Raw genomic sequence first — 18,789 nt, forward strand, 5'->3', positions numbered from 1 at the left:
AGGGGGAGATGGTGGAGGGTTTTTGAACAGTTTCTGTCTTCGGTTCCTGGAGGGTGTCCAACACATTGTAGGTTCTGGGTACAGAGTTGCTGTGTGAGTGGATGGGTGAAGGGTGAGGAATAGTTGCACACTGGCTGGAGCAGGTGCCCGGAGCAAGGAGAGACTCGGGGTGAGGAAGGCAGGGACAGTTAGACCAGGGCAGTACAGGGAACTTCTCCGGGTGTGGGGAGGTTTGGGGAAAGATCTTTGCAGTCAGGCGACACTTGAGAAAAAACAAATAAGAGTGGCAACTTCATTATTAGGTATAATAAAGATACATTAAATGATAATCAGTCTTTGTTATTTGATTGTAAAAGAAGACATAATATGTTCCTTTCTTTTAATGTCTGGCATAGGACTAAGGAAATGTCGTTACTTTTATTGTGAAAATTGCTTGAGCTATCTATGCAGACTTTCATCTTGTTTATATTTACCATTTTGGGGCATGAGAGAATGGAGGGGGTGTTATGGGAGGTCACGGGTATATAGTCATTATACCTCTCTGTCTATCCAAATGTTTTTATCCCATAAAGTAGGAAATTAGTGATTGTAGCAATGAAATATAAAAACGTTGACATAGTAACCTGTTCTGAAAGTGGGCATTTTACAAATGTGTGAATTAATTAAGCAAAACAAAATGCCACAGTCAGGCATTTTTCCCAATTGAAGTTGTTTGAAGAAGATACAGAAGATGAAAGTTAAAATCTTAAGACTTAAGCTTCTTCACATTGTGGGGGCGGAGATGGGGCAGGGGAATAGAAAAAATGCAGAGCCCTGGCTTCTGGGGCGCATGGAGCCATGTTGGTCAGCGGTCGTTGGGTGTTTGGCTTACCCTCTACCTCACCTCCCCAAACAGGTTAAACGACAGTGACACTCGGTAGGGCTATTTGCTGGGGCTCCTTATGTGTCTGTCTTTGCTTTTTCAAAGGGCCGATACTGAAGAATGGATCGCCACAATTGAAGCATTACTCTCCAAAAGCTTTGATGCTTGTCAGTGGCTAGTTGAGTATTTTATCAGTTCTGAAGGGCGAGAATTAATAAAGTAAGTGTCAAGATCTTTTAATTAATTAAAAGAAATCTGTGTCTCTTCCAGTGACTTGGAGCTGCTGTTTCTTGTAACTATTTTTATTTCTACTTGAAATTACTTTTCTGATTGGAGTCAATTTTGAGCTGTCTTCACCAGAAGCGTTAGGAAATTTTTCAGGTCACTCTAAAATCATTCTTTCTAGAACCGTCTCCGTGGGACTAGACTCAGACGAGCGTTCAGTGAGTGCAGGGAGAGCATGTGTGCACATAGCCACGTGCTCACAGACAGGCATGCCTGAACTCTTCCTGTGGCTCAGGAGATTCCAGAATATGTGTCCCTCCCTCAGGGACTCACACTCTGATGGCAGGGAGGGGAGGTTAACAATCCTCAGGTCCTACACAGCAGTGCCACAGTATTGTCTAACTCTCGATTCTAGCGAAAATATATTTTTCAAAAACTTACTGATACTGTAATACCTATGGTAGTACATTTACCTATGTACCTGTAATAAAAAATAATTTGCTTTTTCTGGTAAAAAGTCAAGATGCTCAATCACTATGGATGTTTACACCTTCCTCCCAGTCATCCTCGTCAGGTCAGCTTCTCTTGTCCTTGGGGAGTTTAGCACTCGTGCAGGGGCACCGTGAGCTCCTCCTTCCCCCTGCCTCCGCCTATCCTCACCCCTCATGCCTGCCATGCCGGCACACCCCGCCTCCAGCTAACGACCTTGCCTCAGGCTTCACTGAGAAAGTACGAGTCACAGATGCTCAGACCTCTAGCCCTAGCTCACCAAAGCCTGTTCTTTTCCTCTCCTTTCCTCCTGTTACTATGGAGGAAATGTCCTCTCTCCTCAAAATGAATCTCTGCATGAGCAAACCCTTTATCAGCTCTCATTCCTGCATCTTTATTTTGTAGAATTTTTCACGGGGTACTTCCATCAGCATGCAGATATGCTCTGGTATCTCTCAACTTAAACAGACAACGGGGAATTCAGAAATGCAAGCCCCTTCCACAGGGAGCTCACAGCCCAGTGGCACGTTAGAGAGCTAATCAAAACTCTTAATCCCATATTCCTTTCATCCATAGGACTGAGCTCCAGTCATTTGCCTACTTGATCTCTCCATTTCTTTCTCTAATCTACCTCATACAGCAACAAAAGTGTGTTGTTTTTTTTTAAACAAACTTCTTTGCTTGAAAATTCTTCAGTGGATTCCTGTTACACTCCTAATAAAATCTACAGTCTTTACCATAACCCACAAGGCCTCGAATATGGTCTTGTTTCACTTTCCTCGCACTGGCTTGTTGATTCCTTAAATGTGCTAAGCTTTGTTTTCCTGCCTAAAGACCCTTGCACCTTTACTCCCTCTATCTGGAACATTCTCCCATCCAGGACTGCATAGTAAGCACCTCCCTACCCTTCAGATCAAAGAGGCCATCCCCTCCTTGCTTCGCCTGAAGCAAGTCTGCACAGTTGGTCTGCTCTGCTGTTTTGCCTATCCCTTCACTAAACGCTGGCTTCCTGAGGGCAGAAGCTAAGTCTGTTTGGTTTTCTTCTGTACACAAAGAGCCTAGCACATAGTAAGCACTCAGATGTTTGTGCTGTTTGTGCATGCGTGCACACATGCATATAGTTCATAAAGAGAGCAAATAAACATCTCTGTGAAGTGTTGTATGTGCCTGTCCCTTTAGAGTTTGCATCAGAGACAACCTTTCCCCTGTTTTTCTAGTGCAATTCCAAAGTCTCTTCCCAATAGTGAGAAGTTCAACATCATAGAATCATAATCTATTTGGAAGAAACATGGCAAAAATTTAGTTTATTTCCTTATATCCAATCAGTCTGTCTTTTAAATATCTCCAGAAGAACTTGGTGACTCCTTTGGGACTATGTTTGGTTTCTTAGTGTTCCTGATGGTTAAGAATCCCAATGAATTACGTAATCTGTATTCTTCCTGAGAGAGTTTATTATATTTTTGTCTCTTTATCACTGTCAATTTATCACTATCATTTTGATTTTATATTGTGTAATTTTATAATTACTTCTTTACAATTTTTAAGATAACTTAGGTTATCATTGTTACAACTGAAGTAGCAATGTGAAGGGGATGCTGTCTCTGAGATCAGAGCTTCTCAGTATAGTCCTTTTGTCAGGCAATGCTTGAATGTAACCATAATTGTAAAAATTTGAATTAGTACTAAGTATTGCTTGAAAATTGATCTAAAGGATTAAAACTACTAAACGAAGAATATTTAAAAAGTTTTTATTGTGGAAGCCAAGTAGCCAGAATGAGAACCCTGGCCTATACCGCTCCCCAGGTCAGGTTACCAGCGCTTTACCCATCTTGTTGCCCCTCCCAGCACTGACCACTCAGCACTCACACACAGGCCTGCTTTTTCTTTTCCTCTCAAGTATTTTACTTTTTTTTTTTTGAGATGTATTTATTTGAGAGAGCACGCACGTGCATGCATGAGGGTCGGGGGGGTGGGCAGCAGAGGGAGAGGGAGAGAGAGACCCAAGCAGACTCCCCCACTGAGCGCAGAGCCTGATGTGGGGCTCAGTCTCACAACCTTGAGATCATGACCTGAGCCCATAGAGCTGGATGCTCAGTCAACTGAGCCACCCAGGCGCCCCTTTTTCTCTCTAGTATTTTAAAGTAAGTCTCAGACATCATATAATTTCACTATAAATCTTCCAGCATGTATCTCCAAAGGTAGTTTTTTAAAAACTAAGCACTTTACCATGATGACAGTGAACAAAAATAATATTCATATCACTTTAAACCCAGTCCATATTCAGATTTCCCCAGATAGCTCAAAAAAGTTCATTTTACCACTGCGTATGTACAAATCAGTATCCAAACAAGCTCCACACGTTGCATTTAGTTCATATGTCTCTTAAGACTCTTGTAATCTGTAATTGTTCCTTTCCCCCACCACCTCCTTTTTTTGTCGTGCCATTTTTTGAGGGGCAGACTGGTCATTTGCCCTGTAGTATTCCTCACATTCTAGATTTGTCTGTATTCTCATAGTGCCTCCGAGTGTCTATGATAGGAAATGTGGTGCAGCCCCTGGAGATACTCTTCCAAAGGAATTGTACCTGAATCTGATCAAGCCTCTAGAGCATATATTACAGGCATACTTGTTACCTCTCTAACTTTCTTGTAGTTGCCCCTAGAGTCTTAGTGGATTTTGAACACAGCCTTCTCAGTCTGGTGCAAATTAGGTAGCTAATCGGTAGCACTAACAGTTATGGGGAACGAGCAGCAGAGTGACCTCAGAAAGCTCTGCTCTCAGCGTACTCCTGAGAGGGGAGGAGGGAAATGCCAGTGCTGCTGCCCTCAAAGGGGGACCAGAGCAGCTTGCTGCTGGCACCTGAAGACCTGGTCCTCAAAACTTGGCTGTAGTTAAGTCTTTCACGTGGAATAATGAGAACTTCCTGCCAAGAAAATGAGGAAAGACAGGTGGGTTTTCACTTTGCTGATAACGGTGTGGGTTGTCACATCCAAGTGAGCGTATGAAGCAGAGAATAAAGCTGACTGTGGAGAAGCACGCTCTGGGGGCACTCCCACCCCACTCACCCCCAGAGCAGCGCTTCCGCCTGACCATGCCCCTCCGCATCGGAGGCCTCCTCTGCCACCGCTCCTGGGCCGGGGGGTGGGGAGAGGGTGGGGGGGTGTAAAGGATTGCAGTAGATTATGCGCTTGCAGTGCCCAAGATCATGGAAGCACCTGATGAACCTTGACCGCTGTGGTCATCACCATCATAGACGAAGAAAGGAGGGAAGCGTGACCTCTTGGGCTACAAATGCTCGTATAGGGGGGTTAGGTAACGAGACCTGGGGAGGGAGAGGAAAAGGGTAGAAATACTGGTGCACAGGTGGAGTAGGAGGGGCTCTCTTGACTGTGAACTTTAGTTATCTTATTCTGAAAAATTCAAAGGGAAGGGTGCCCGTGGGAGAACTACTGAGTGAACAGAATTTATAACATTTTAGGTTCTTTGCTTTCATATCTCTTTACATCCATGTATCTGTTACGCCATTACATTTATACAGATGGCTCATTTTTTAGGAGAAGGGAGAAGAAGGGGGAAAATACGCTTTTCAGCATCCAGGGGTCTGGTTTTCCTGTTTGGCTTTCTTTCTTCATCACAGTAGCCTGTGAGTGTGTCCCAAAGCTCTCAGGAACCTTGACCCAGCATCTTGGAGGGATTTTGTTTCTTGGATAGTAGGCGGGCCTGAGGTTGGTTTATCAAAATCCATTTTGCTTTCTCAGTGTGCGTCTTTTCTCTCTCTGTGTTTTAGGATTTTCTTGCTGGAGTGCAGTGTGAGAGAAGTACGAGTTGCTGTGGCCACCATTCTGGAGAAAACCCTAGACAGTGCCTTGTTTTATCAGGATAAGGTCGGTCTCATTTCTTAGACGTTATTTATACATTCTGTTCCTACCAAGTGTTCTGTATTGCACATAATAAGAAAGAGAGCTTAGGATTGGAGTCTGGTAATTTTGCTGCGTAGAACGCACCTCCCATGGACTGCCTTTCTGATAAATGCCAGGGTAGAAGTTATGCTGTCCTTGCCTTCTCCTATCCCAGGAGTCAGGATAGGCTAGGAATCTAGGTCTGCTCTGGTCTGCTTCAGGATTTTCTAGAGCACTCCTTTTTCAGAGTCTTCTCTCAAGAGTCTGTGTTAGATTTCGCTGAACTGAGACTAACATGAGTCTAGAGACTCTGGTCTAGACCAACAGGCATTTTGAGCCGCACTTGACTTTGTCTCTTTCCTACTAAGCTATTCGCATGATACAAATCCGGCAATTGACAGCCAAACCAAATAGTGCCGTCCATCCAGGAGCAGCGGCCAAGATAGTTTCTTCATTGGTCTCTGTTACTCCCTAATCTTTGTTCCTGTTCTTCTGAATTTCTTCTTCCTAATTCTGTTTTCCGCAACGTATTTTCTGGTTCACAGTTCCACACGTGCGAAAACAAACCATGGTATTTATTACTGTCCTCAATCCCCCCAAATTTTAAGTCTTAGGGAAATAAATGACATATACTGTAAGTCTGATTATTCAATCTGTTATTAAGTCCTAACAAATACAGCACTTCTTCCCCAGTTTGCTGTTTCAAACAGCTGACACTACATGGAAAACTTTGAAAAATGTTATGTGCAGATCTGATTGGCTCCTTGTAGACATTGGCTGGAGGCAGTGTGTCTCAATAAACTAAATGCAAATTCTAGGAATTGCTGCTTCAGATCCAGATATTACTCTGCTGTTCAACCTTGAGCAAGTCCTTAAAGAAAGATGCTAACGCAGTTACAGTACCTGGCACCCTTCAACAATGCCCGACCCAGAGGTCACTGTTAGACCTCAGGAGCTTTGCTCAGCCCAGAGTGAACAAGGAGGTCAAATACGCCCTTCAGGGAGGGCCTAGAAGAAGACCGTGTCTCAGTTCCGGGAACTGTAAAGAAGCTGACGTTTGCTCTGAGGCACTGGTTTTCAATAAGCTTAAACAGCAAGACCATTTTTCAAACTTTACCGTACCTGGATGCAGAAGATATAAAATCGGTCATTGGGAGCCACTTAGGACAGTTTGGATACCACTGCTCTGAAATATCCCCATGGAGCTTTTCTAAGATATTTAACATAAGGGCCTCTTACTGTCCTCCTTCCTCCCATGTGCCAACCCAGACAGAGGATAAAAGCAGAATTAGTGCAGTCTCCCTACAGATGGGGTCAGGCTATGGCACAGTAGTCCACCAACCTCTAGAGGCAGGAGCACAGGTGGTAGGAAGGGAAGGGAGTGGTGGAGGACATAAGCATGCGAGCCATTGCCTCAGTGAATTCTATCCGCTATCCAGCTGATGTATTTTATGTCTATTTCCCCCCCATCATGGAAATGGTGCCTCTGGCCCCCCCCACTTTATATTGTAAAGTACTTTGAAAATGAGGTGCTATATAAATGTGGGTCTTACTGTATTTATAATGAGTGTGACAGGACGGATGGGAATATTTCAGAAGCCTGTGAACACCATCTTCAGGGGAGATGAACTAACAAGAGTAGTAAGCTGGTCTTAATTCTCCAGTCACAGATGCATTTCCAGGGACTTGTCCAAAACCAGTTGGGGTGGGAGGGAAAGAAGAAGCAATGTGATAACCAAAATGGTTTCTAAACAAATAAAATGTTTTTCAAAGCTTTCCATGAGGCGTCAGCGGGCTTTCAAGTAAGTTCACGGTTGAGTTGATATTGCCGTTGTCATTCTGTCAGGCTGTTGCTCTCCATTTGCTCCATTGGCTTGATTTCTGGCCCCTCTGCCTGTGTCTGTGTTTTTATTCTTTGCATCTGTGATTATGTGAAGAAGTAGCATAGTGGAGGGAGGGATTCAGAAGTGTTTCCTCTAAACCCCCTGCCTTCTTTTAAGACACAGAGAGAAATTGGCTCTGCAGAAAATGTGACCATTAGCCATGGAGTCCTGCCCTTGAGTCTGAAATCTAGAAAACAAGACTAGGCTTTCCTCTTAACGGTTTCTACAGTACCAGTCTTTCCCTGGAACATAAAGTGATGATTCTGTTTTTGCTCTCCAAAGCATAAATCCATCTGAATCTGAGACTGGATTGTATCGATCAGACTTGACTTTTGTTCTTATGGTGATTTACTTCAGATTAACAAATGTCGGTCTTACATTCTTTTTCTTTACGTGGTTTCATCTTTCTTCTAACCAGTTAAAGAGCCTTCATCAGTTACTGGAGGTACTGCTTGCTCTGTTGGATAAAGACGTCCCAGAAAACTGTAAAAACTGTGCTCAGTACTTTTTCCTATTCAACACTTTTGTACAAAAGGTAAGTGTTTTTTTTCTAGTATCTTTTCCTAATACAGCAGATTTCTAGTCTAAAGGAATTTTTTATACATGGAAAAAATTTGTACTGGTCAATACTGGATTTAAAGATAAGGTTCTATGAGGGTCTCTTAAGAATTTGCGTTTGTGGGCTCTGTTGCTTGCCAGAATTCTGATAGAGCAGATGTAGGTACTGAAGGCAGCGGGAGGCTGCAGTAGAACCAGGGCCTCGGGGCCTGTGTAGCAGCCACTGTGGAGCAGTGTGAGGTTGTTGAAACCCCAGAGTTCTAACAGGTGCTTTCTGTATGTAAATTACAGCATTTAAAAACTTACCGCTGACAACTTCTCAGTTAACTGTGTTCTTAATACAGATTTTTGTCTGGAGAGACCTGTAACTTGTCATTGTCCGTATCTTGTGACAGCAAGGTATCCGGGCCGGGGATCTTCTTCTGAGGCACTCCGCTCTGAGACACATGACCAGCTTTCTCCTCGGGGCCAACCGGCAAAACAACCAGGTAACGCCCGCTGCTTTATGGCCCCATGCGATGGCCATGGTTTTGTTGCCTCATGGTTTCTCTCTTTGTGGCGATGAACATATTTCATCTCATAAGAGTCCAGGTGCTGGTACTACATAGCTTTTAAAGTTCTTTGGACTTCGATTGTTTTTACAGCCTCCTGGCAGAGTTTGGTCTGATGATACCATGGAAATGACTAACGAGACTATCAGTCCAAAAGTGTCCTAGGAGGAAAGATGGGCTCTGACTAGGGGGTTGCAGAAGCCTTCAGGAAGTAGAGGCACCGGGGCCTCCACGTGCCCTCAGGGACAGCGGGCAAGGCCATACTGGCGGAGGTTGCTGGTGTGGGGGAGCTCGTAGTGGGGGAGGACGCGGCCGCGAGGCAGAGCAGTGTGGCCTCATGATATCCACATACAGCGAGAGGGAAGTTGTCTGTGGCAGTGGGGCTAGCTAGATCCCAGGATGGCTCTCCTGCTTGGTGTTTCTGTGCTGGCGTGTTTCTCCCATCACCGTATGTCCTCTGACAGATTTAAATGTGAAAACTGTGACCGTGCACTGATGGTAAGCGCTGCTTACGCAGCGCCTCTCGTGCCCAGCACTCCCAAATACTGCCAGCACAGCACGCTCTGTGTGTTGGCGGGGCGTTGAAATTCAGAGTGTCTTTGTTCACTGCGCGCTCTTCCTTTCTGGGACTCCGGTGACGCTGGCGGTTGATGGACGTTGACTGTAATTTAAATAAGATTTAATGTAATTAACAGTGTTACATAATCCATATTGTTTTACCTTTGTGGAGCACACATAATGTGGAAACATTTTCACTTTTCATGTTTCATTGGAACCACAAAGTGGGCAGGTAGGTCGTCTCTGCCGTCGCGTGGAGAGGTCGTGTGCAATTACGGTAAAGAGCTTGCCCATATCCACCTAGCACGGTGAATAGCACAGGAGGGCCCGGCCACCAGCTCCCCAGCCTCCTGGGTTTTCCCCATTGTACTGGGGTACAGGAAAGTTACCCAGCACATCAGAAGCATTCAGTACCTAACTTGAATAGAGAAATGGAATGATTTTAGAACACAAGTTAATGTGTCTATAAGAAAAAAGCATCTTCAGCTAACTTAAAACCCATGACTTCCTTCTACTTTGATCTCTTCTACTATCAGACATTGAGAAAGACTCATGGCTCAAAATGGCATGAGCCAGCCCATCCTTTCCCTTCCTTTTCATATCATTTCTAAACCAAAACACTAACATCTAGTCTATGTTCTCTGTCGACAGATACGTCGGTGGAGTTCAGCACAAGCACGAGAATTTGGGAACCTTCATAATACGGTGGCATTACTGGTTTTGCATTCAGATGTCTCGTCCCAAAGGAACGTTGGTGAGCTTTCATATATCTTTAATCCAGCAGAAGAATGAGAGAGTGAATTTGTTGATAATGCATGGAGACTAATCATGTTAGCAGTTAAATGAATATTAATTCCCATTTGGCTATTTGATATTTGAGGAACACTTTAAAATTTTTTGTTTTAATGCATGTTAAATTTCACTCTATTTTATTAGTTCGTCACAAGAGAAAGTCAAATCATTTATTTGATGGGATGGGGTATACAGGTATTAAAAAAAACTCTGGGATTAGAGGCTAATTCAGAGTTCATTCATCACCATAAGTGGCACAGCTAATCTAGTGGGGAAAATAGCCAAGTGTGGGTTGGAGTCTCCTAGCATTGTGAACTTGACCAAGCCACCTGACCTTTCTGATCCTCAGGCCAAAATGGAAATATTAAAAACATAATTCCCCAGGTGTAATGAGAATTAGATAAAATGTTAAAGTACTTTGTAGCGCTAAAGAGGATTCAGATATAGCTTATGTCGTTGAAATGTGTTTGAATGTAAGATGTATTTGGTACCTTTCCTGTTCTGTCCCCCAAAGCCAGTAGCTCAGTCCTCATTTCGTGCAGCTGAGACACATGTTGCCTCCGTGCTTACCCAGTGTTTTAATCTACGTGCGTAGCACGTTTTTATACTGTTCCTAGGCCGTGTCAGGACAGCACCGAGGGCAATGATAATAATAATAATACAACAAAGCAGCTGAAAAGTATCCAGGGTTTTCTGTGTGCTGTGTCTCCATGGAGCTCTGGGCTATGTGTTTAATCCCCTCCGCAAGCTCGTGAGGCATGGGAAGCCAGAGCGCGGCCGGGCTCGTAGCCTGCACAGGCCTCAGCCGGGAAGCAGCGTAGGGCGCAGGGTGTGAGGCGTGCCTCCGACCCGCAGCAGCTGTGGCAGGCATTCGTGCGGTGTGACCAGGAAGATCTGCTGGAAAGCACAGAGCATCGCTGTGCTCTGGGGAGCGCTCAGTGGCTGTGAGGCAGGATGCTTCCTTCACTCCGACTCATGCACCTGAAAAGACAAGGCTGCCTACCTAACTCGGGAGTGCAGACGGGTTTGTAAAAGGAAGAGTGCAGGTGCTTGTTTTCTGGCACGTGGGGTGACTCACCCCCTCCCTGTTGGTCAGTTCTGCTTAGCAGAGGTGGTGGTGGCGGCCAGTGTTTGCGGGCAGTTGTTGGAGCAACACGTATCTTGTCCGGCGTCTCCTCAGAGGCATTTGGGCATTTTCTGTCATACACTATTTATATTTGTACTTCTTTGAAAGATTGTCTTGGGAGATCTAAACAGTCGCCCCGACAACGTAGGCACACACTGCGAGAAACAGGCCCATGTTTTCTCCTGTCTGCGAGCCCGGCTTCCCCGCTAGGCCGTGAGGGAACAGGCTCTAAGTACCGAGCCATCTCATGTGTGAATCTCTAGAGAACCGCTTCACCTTGTAGGTGTCTCTCTCATGAAATAACATCAACTGAAACAGGCTTGGTTTCTTTGGTCTCCTAAAGCTCCTGGTATGTTTAAACAACGGCCACCCATTAGTGTCGCCCCCTCCAGCCCTCTGCTGCCCCTCCATGAGGAAGTAGAAGCCTTGTTGTTCCTGTCTGAAGGAAAGCCTTACCTGTTAGAGGTATGTACTTGGTCTTCTGGAGCCTTTTCCTTTTCTTCTTGTCATTGTCTAGTTGAGGAAAAATGCCTTTTGTAATATTCCATGTGTCACTGTGATGAAGAGAAGAAATGGTTCTTTCAAATTAATATTTCTTCCTGGGTATATGTCAGAAAGAAATGAGCAGCTGAAGAGAATTTTTATTAGTCCTCTCTGCAGCCAGGGATCGGACTTCCGGGTCCAGCCCAGCTAATTTCCCCTCCAGGTCTCAGGAGGAGGTGAACGGCTCTTCAGCAATCACAGGTGCTCAGTTTATTCTCAGAGGATTTTGTTCCCCATCTTTTGTGTGTGTCTCTGGTCCTGAAACACCACAACTCTGGAGCCCACGTGTTTTATAAGCCGCAGGAGTGTGGGAGTGGGCTGCCCGCGGCCCCCGTTGCACCACACACCGCAGCCTGGGCCCCTTCGCCTTCTGCAGAGCTACCTCCTCTTGAGAACTTAATCCTCCAGTTCCTCTTCCAAAACTTGCTTTACGTGTATAAACCCACGAGCCGTGTGTCACGCTGGTTTTTTAATCATGTCAATAGTGCTGTGCTATGTGTCTCTCTCTCTTTTTTTTTTTAAGTTTTTTTAGCTTAACACTGTTTACTTTGGGGATCTGTCAGTGATTCTTTTAATTTACTGCTGGGGGCATACATTTGGCGCGTCGCCCTTTGAAAATCTGATGGAAGTGACTCCCGGGGAAAAAAGGTGCACATTTGCAGATTTTGTTCAGACACACTTAGTCCCGCAGCAGTTCTGAAGAAAGCCTGTTTTGAGGGGCTGTTGAAGGTCTGAGGTCTGGGTGCATTTCCGTTACGGTCAGAAGCAACGTGTCGGCAGGTGACTGTGACCTCAGAGGACCTGACTCGTCTTGTGCTCCCGCACCAGGTGATGTTTGCCCTGCGGGAGCTGACGGGCTCGCTGCTGGCGCTCATCGAGATGGTGGTGTACTGCTGCTTCTGCAACGAGCCCCTCTCCTTCGCCGTGCTGCACTGCATTCAGGTAGGGCCTCAGCGAGGCCTGGCGAGCGCTGAGCGCCTGCCACGCGCACTCCAGCAAGGACTGCTCTGCCTCCAGGCAGTGGGCCCCTTCCAGTAACCGCGGCTGCCTTTCCTGACCGTGGAAATAGCACAGGCTCCCCTTAAAAGCGTTCAGAATAAGAAGAACTCAGAGTCTCGCCACTCACTCTCCCAGGTCCCCCTTTACTTTCTCTGCCTGCGTCTTAACATGACTGGACTTCGACTGTCCTTGTTATTCTGCGTCTTTCGTTTTCACCTGACATTCGAAGGATTTCCCCGTATCCTTAGGCTGTCTCTGAGGATATGCCACCTTCTTGTGTACCGTAATTTACTTAGCCATTCCCTCCCTAGTGGGGCACGTTGGTGCTGGGCTCAATTTTTAACTATCTAGAATATATTTCATAGTTGTCGATACGCTGTGGGGACCACTATCATGTAAAACGGTTTTCCAGTTTCAGTCCCGTTATCGTCACCATTTTACAGTTGAGGAAACTGAGGCACAGGGTAAGTGCCTCTCGCCCCGGGTCACACAACTAGTAAGTGGCAGAGTGGGAATCTGAGCGTTGGTGGCCTGGCTCCAGGGCTGTGCTCTGAACCAAGTTGTTCACTGCCTTTCTGGGGATTACCAGAAAAACCTTTAAGTCTGCACATATTTTTTTTTTTTTTTTTAAGATTTTTATTTATTTTTTGAGAGAGAGAGAGCAAGAGAGGGAACGCAAGCAGGTGGAGTGGGAGAGGGAGAAGCAGGCTTCCCTGCTGAGCAAGGAGCCCGATGCGGGGCAAGTCTGCACATATTTTTATTAGGTTTTATTTTTCATCTTTAATGTTGAATTACATGGATAATACCTGTCTGCATTTTTTTTTGTGGAAAATTAAAACCTACAAATAAGGCCAAAGTCCACTTGAACTGCCACCAACCAACCTTGTCCCCTGTCCGCCCTTCCCCAGGGATCAGTACTGTCACCTGGATACGTGTCCTTGCAGGCCTCTCTCTGTGAATGTGCACTGCTTATAGTCATCCCTGCCCACGGGATCTCTGCCACGCTTCGTGCCTGCCCCGGGGTTTGTAATAGTAACAGAGGTAGTGCGGACAGGCAGCAGCTGATCAGGGGACTGTGTGTTCAGGCTCTTAGGAAAATGTGTTTGCCTTCAGCCTCTTTCCGTGCAGCCCGGTATCAGAGGTGATTGAGTTTTCCTTCTGACCCTTCACTCGTTATATGACCTCAGGCGATCTCCTCGTCTATAAAGTGGCGGGAGGTATGACTTGACCCCACAGAGGGTAAAGACGCGGCGGCCCTGGCGCCTCGGAAGGGCGGGGTTGTAACGCCGTGTCCTCCCCCGCAGTACACACGCACGAGGCTGCAGGCGCACGGCAGGGTGACTCTTACGAACCCTCACACCTTCCTTAGCAAAAAGGAACTCGTGGCAAGAGTTTTCTGCGTCATAAGCTGACTTTTCTTACGTACGTCCCTCATAGCGTACTTACCCCAGAGCACATATCCTGGAAAACAGAACAGGATGTGTATGAAGGAAACAGAAACAGAAATTTGGGCCTGTCCCCTTAAAATTCTCTCCTTTCCTTTCTGCCTTTCTTCCTCTCTCCTCCCTAATGTCACAGTCGAGTGGGACAGCGTGGCAGTGCTGCAGTCCATGGAGACTGCATTAGCCCCAGGTTTAGCACTCGGGCAAACTGAGGCCCAGCGAGGGCAAGTGATAGCAGTAGAAGTAGAGCTTGAGGCCAGCCCTGTTGCTGGCCGCTCGGACGGGCTTTCCACTGAAGACTCACTGGAACCTTTGTGCTTTTGAAAAATATTTCAGAACCAACTAGAAACAGCTCCACCCCATGAGTTAAAGAATACGTTCCAACTGCTTCATGAGATACTGGTAAGTGAAAGATGTTCTGATCCCCTTGTGCTGTTGATTAAGTTTACTAGTCAGCACATGTTTATAAACAGAGAAGTGTGTGCCTTTGTATCGTTTTGCACTCACTTGGTCTTCACTTAGGAGTCCTCTGTAGGAGTCAGGTTTTTGTCATTACTGGCTGAGAGGCGAGTGGTAGGAGACCAGGGAGGGAGCTGGACAATCCAGGAGGGACAGTGCAGAGAGCCAGGGAGCGTGGACGGCCTCACCTTGCGTGGGGGACCATGCTGCGCACAGACATTGTCTCCTTTAAACCTCGTGATAACCGTCAGAGGTAAATTGCTGGCTCTACAGTTCGTTCAAATCTAAGACACCATTGGCTCTCTATGTGGGCTACTAAAAATACTGCTTACGAGCCACGAAACTGGAATGTAATTGATGGTAGGATGTGTCCCAGTTTCAGAAGTATGAAAAGCAGGGCAGAGTTCAGTTGTAAGCAGTGACATGCTGAGTGAAGAGGGATTTGCCCAAGGCCACCCTCGAGTTAAAGTGACAGAACCAGGATTTGAGCCAGGCAGCTGGCCCCAGAGCCCATGCTGGCCACCAGAGCTGGTGTGCAGGGACTGTAAGTAAGTAAGTGGCATGACCAGAAGAGGGAACTGATGAGGGCTTGGGGAGAAAAGCCCAGACCAGATCATGAAAGGCTGCCGGTACCCAGAGCATGTGGGCTTTTTCCCGTAGGCCCTTGGTTGCACACAGGTGGCCAGGTTCTGCCTATATGCCTATTTTATTTGACCCAAAGTTGTTCTGTTTTGTGATTTCTGGCTTCTGGCCTATCCTGAGAAACCAGGTAGTGTGATGAATTGGCCCCGTTTCCCGCCTGCCCCCATCCCCTAGAGCAGTCAGCTCGCCCCCCTCTGATGAGGCATGTGCTACCCAGTCGCCCTCTGTCCTCGCTGCCTCATATCATAGTACCTAGCCCACTTTGTCTGTTTCTTGTCATCCTGGCCTCTGTAGATGTTTCAGTTGCAACCTCTGCCGTCACCGATGGGCACTACGGGCAGGCCTTAACAGGAGAGTGGCGTGATTTGATTTAGGTTAGAAAGGTTCCGCTGGTACTTGTTTTGAAGGACTGACTGAAGAAGGAAGCCAGGTTGGAATTGGAAGACCACATAGGTGTGGTCTCCATGTGTTTGGGAAAGAGAAACCGTAGACTTTGGTGACTGGGTATGAGCCCATGAGCGCCCAGCCCAGGGCTCACTAAAGAGAGGGAGAGACCAGGTTCCCTTTAGTTCCCTAAGACTTAACATAGGCCTGGGCACAGAGTGGGCATTTAATAAACACTTCTGAACAAGGACAGACGTCATGGATGGCATTTATAAAAAGCCTATCTCTCTGGTCCTTTACCTCCTTTTTGATCCTAGTACTTTTACAAAATACGGAAGATTGTTGCTCCTCAGGAGTCGAACTGTGTATTGTTTGCTCAGCAGCAAACCACTGAGGTTACTGCCCTGCGCACAGGCCAGTGCCAGGCACTAGAAGTCCAGCCATGAGCAGGACACAGTTTCAGCCCCGCGGGGCGTGGCATAAACCTCCTGGCAGCAGCTAGAGCCTGTATCGGAGCATAACTCCGACACGGTCTTGGTAAACAGTTGAGACCCTAAACCGCTTATCCTTGGGATCATGAAATATACATCCTTGTAGCCCACTGTAGCTTCCTATGGAAAACTACAGAGGTAGCAAGTACGAACACAGAGATAAGAAATGAATGCGTCTTCAACTATTACTTAATAATTTTTCATCTTTAGCTTAAAGTTTAAGGAGCGCCTGGCTGGCTCAGTCAGTAGAACATGTGACTCTTGATCTTGGGGTCATGAGTTCGAGCCCCACATCAGGGAGTACATTGTATTTAAAATAATAAAATTTAAGACACTGTTGAGATACAAGCCAGTGTGACATGTTGTTGTTCATTTATATTGGGTTTTGTTAAGAACTAAATTAATCTCTTGCACAGAATCATTTTTAAAAGACACCACTGAGTGGCCTCATACAAGTTCCTTCGTTCATTTACCAGTCTCTGTCTCCTTCTGTCACAGGTCATTGAAGATCCCATACAAGTGGAGCGAGTCAAATTTGTATTTGAGACAGAAAATGGATTATTAGGCAAGTAGCCTGGCCTTCCTGAGAAATGTCTGTAGCAGATGCACAGACAGCCTGTTGTTCTGGCTGGCCTCCTCCCTGACCGGTCTGCCCCGGCGCTCGGCCCCGGCGCAGGTCAGCGAGGGCTCCGGGAGAGGCCTGTTGGGGCCATGGGCTCCCGCGTTCCAGTCAGGAGACGTGAAACCAGAGGATCTTACCAGCTGGACACTCCCCCTTGAGTCAGCAAAGTGCAGCTTGGGGTCCTGTTACTGGGTCGGCTAAGAGTCAGGGGTGCCGTGACGTTTTTCAGCAAGCTAAAGGCTACTTTCTGATGCCAGAAATCTTTCAGTCCACTCTGCAGCCATCAGGGAGGGAAAAACTAAAACCTCAGGCTCAGGATGTTGTCAAGCTCATGAAATGGGATTGGTTTTATTTTTTTACCTGTGGTATTAATGCACCCAAATTTATCTACTCATAAAAGCTTTTTGCAGTTTTCTTTTTCAGAAGGCTAAAGTGCCTTTAATGAGCTGTTTCTTAGAAAAAGTGTGGTTAGAAATTGTCCTCTCCAACACCCACCACCCCACCAGTATTTCCAGTTAATTTGAGTCATTTTAGATTTTGCTCTGTGGCAAGAGATCGAAGATCTCCTCTTATTGCAGCAAAGTAATGTGAGCTAAAAAGTTGTGTAGCTGCAACCTCGCAGGCCACCAAGTAGCGCCCGGCTTCTCCGGAACTTCCGGACCATATGCTCCTCGAGAGCCCACACCAAGGATATTTATGTTTATATCCACAAAGCACAGAGTAGGAAGCATTTGTTGAACCTAACACATATCATAAATGTCCATTTATCAAGCTGAAAGTGTTGTAACCGCTCTTCTGTCAGGAGCATGGAAAAGTTTGGAGGTCTGAGTGAATAATCAGCTGTGGAAGTTTGAGCTTCTTTCAGTTCTCCCAAAAGCCAAACTCCCACCGCCACGTATGTTTCTGGAATACCATTGAAAGCAGTGTCTCTGCCCATTACAATTTGGGGGATCCTGTTGAGCCGCACTGCCATGCTTTGTGTTAAGTGCCCTCTCTGCTACTCAGACCAGTTGGTTGTGAATGTTCAGGAGAAGAAAGTGGCGTTACTGGGACCCACTTTCCGTGTCGTGCTTTCTTGTCACAATTCCCTCTTCTCTTCACTCAGCCCTGATGCACCACAGCAACCATGTGGACAGCAGTCGCTGCTACCAGTGTGTCAAATTTCTCGTAACTCTTGCTCAAAAGTAAGTATCGACTCAAAACGCAGGGAGGAACTGGTGTCTTCAGTTACAAGTCAGATAGGACCGGGAAACCAGTCTCCCTTGGTTTAGTTCCTAGAGAGTCTGACTCAGGGCATGCTTGCTTGGATGGTTCGGAAACCTAGTCACGTGAGCTCGAAGAGCTGTGAAGGGGGATTGTCGGAGGAGCCACAGATCTTACGGAATCCAAGAAAAAGGCTAAATCAGCAGGCCTTGTGCGGGCAAGGCAGGAATCAAGGCAGATTCGGGGACCTTCCCAGCAAGAGTTCATGAACTTTGGTTTGAGATGGCTTTCAGTCATGTCGCTTCACTACCAGCTCCGTCAGGTTCTAGGTCCCCACTTTGAAAACAGTCACTCAAGAGACAGAATCGTGTCTTAGCTGCTTAGACTCGTGACCCCAGGCACTGTGCTCTCTCATGTCATGTCTGCAACAGCTCTGTGAGGCCGGCCGGCCAGCCAGCCGCGCGTCGCGGGCGGTGTGAGGGCCGCGCCTGCAGTCGGAGCGAGGGCTGCATCGCAGGCTCACGGCCTTCAGGGCAGGGGCTCGCTCTTTGTCGAACGGCGGCACGCTGCACGCAACATCAGATGGGTCATTTTAACCCTCTTCAGGCATCCCCGTCAGTGGCGTTAATAAGTCCCTTCACTTTATTGGGCAGCCGTCACACCATCGTCTCCAGAACGTCTTCATCTTCCCAGATTGAAGCTCAGTCCCCACTCAGCACCAACCCTGCACTCCCGCCCCCGCTCCCCCCAGCAACCACCCTTCTACTTTCTCTCTGTGAATTTGACGACTCCAGGTGCCTCCCCTAAGTGGAATCGTACAGGATTTGTGCTTCTGTGCCTGGTTTATTTCACTTAGGCTGAGGCGCTCGGGTTCATCCGTGTCTGGCCTGTGCCGGAACTTCCTTCCTTTTTTAAGGCTGAATACCACCCCCTTGTACAGCTGTAGCACGTTGTCTTGGTCCATTCATTAGCCGACAGCCACATGGAAAGCAAAAGTTCTCAGTGTTAGAAGGGGCCTTCGTGGCTTGCCGCCTCAGCTCCGCGGGGTAGTACGCGGGCCA

At 46.8% G+C, this 18,789-nt stretch overlaps 1 protein-coding gene across 3 annotated transcripts in view; it reads left to right on the top strand.

Moving 5' to 3' along the window:
* USP24 (ubiquitin specific peptidase 24) overlaps positions 1–18,789 on the top strand; it is a 134,099-nt gene that overhangs the window by 108,259 nt on the left and 7,051 nt on the right. For all 3 annotated transcript variants that reach the window (XM_035018465.1, XM_035018467.1, XM_035018466.1), the window contains 10 exons: positions 968–1,081; positions 5,364–5,460; positions 7,777–7,893; positions 8,312–8,404; positions 9,677–9,779; positions 11,287–11,408; positions 12,315–12,428; positions 14,264–14,329; positions 16,402–16,468; positions 17,631–17,709. In XM_035018465.1, coding sequence (XP_034874356.1) covers positions 968–1,081; positions 5,364–5,460; positions 7,777–7,893; positions 8,312–8,404; positions 9,677–9,779; positions 11,287–11,408; positions 12,315–12,428; positions 14,264–14,329; positions 16,402–16,468; positions 17,631–17,709 — 972 coding nt within the window. The remainder of the gene's footprint in view (positions 1–967; positions 1,082–5,363; positions 5,461–7,776; positions 7,894–8,311; positions 8,405–9,676; positions 9,780–11,286; positions 11,409–12,314; positions 12,429–14,263; positions 14,330–16,401; positions 16,469–17,630; positions 17,710–18,789) is intronic.

Source organism: Mirounga leonina, unplaced genomic scaffold, assembly GCF_011800145.1.
Source record: "Mirounga leonina isolate KUSES-001 unplaced genomic scaffold, KU_Mleo_1.0 Mir_173, whole genome shotgun sequence".
Taxonomy (NCBI): domain Eukaryota; kingdom Metazoa; phylum Chordata; class Mammalia; order Carnivora; family Phocidae; genus Mirounga; species Mirounga leonina.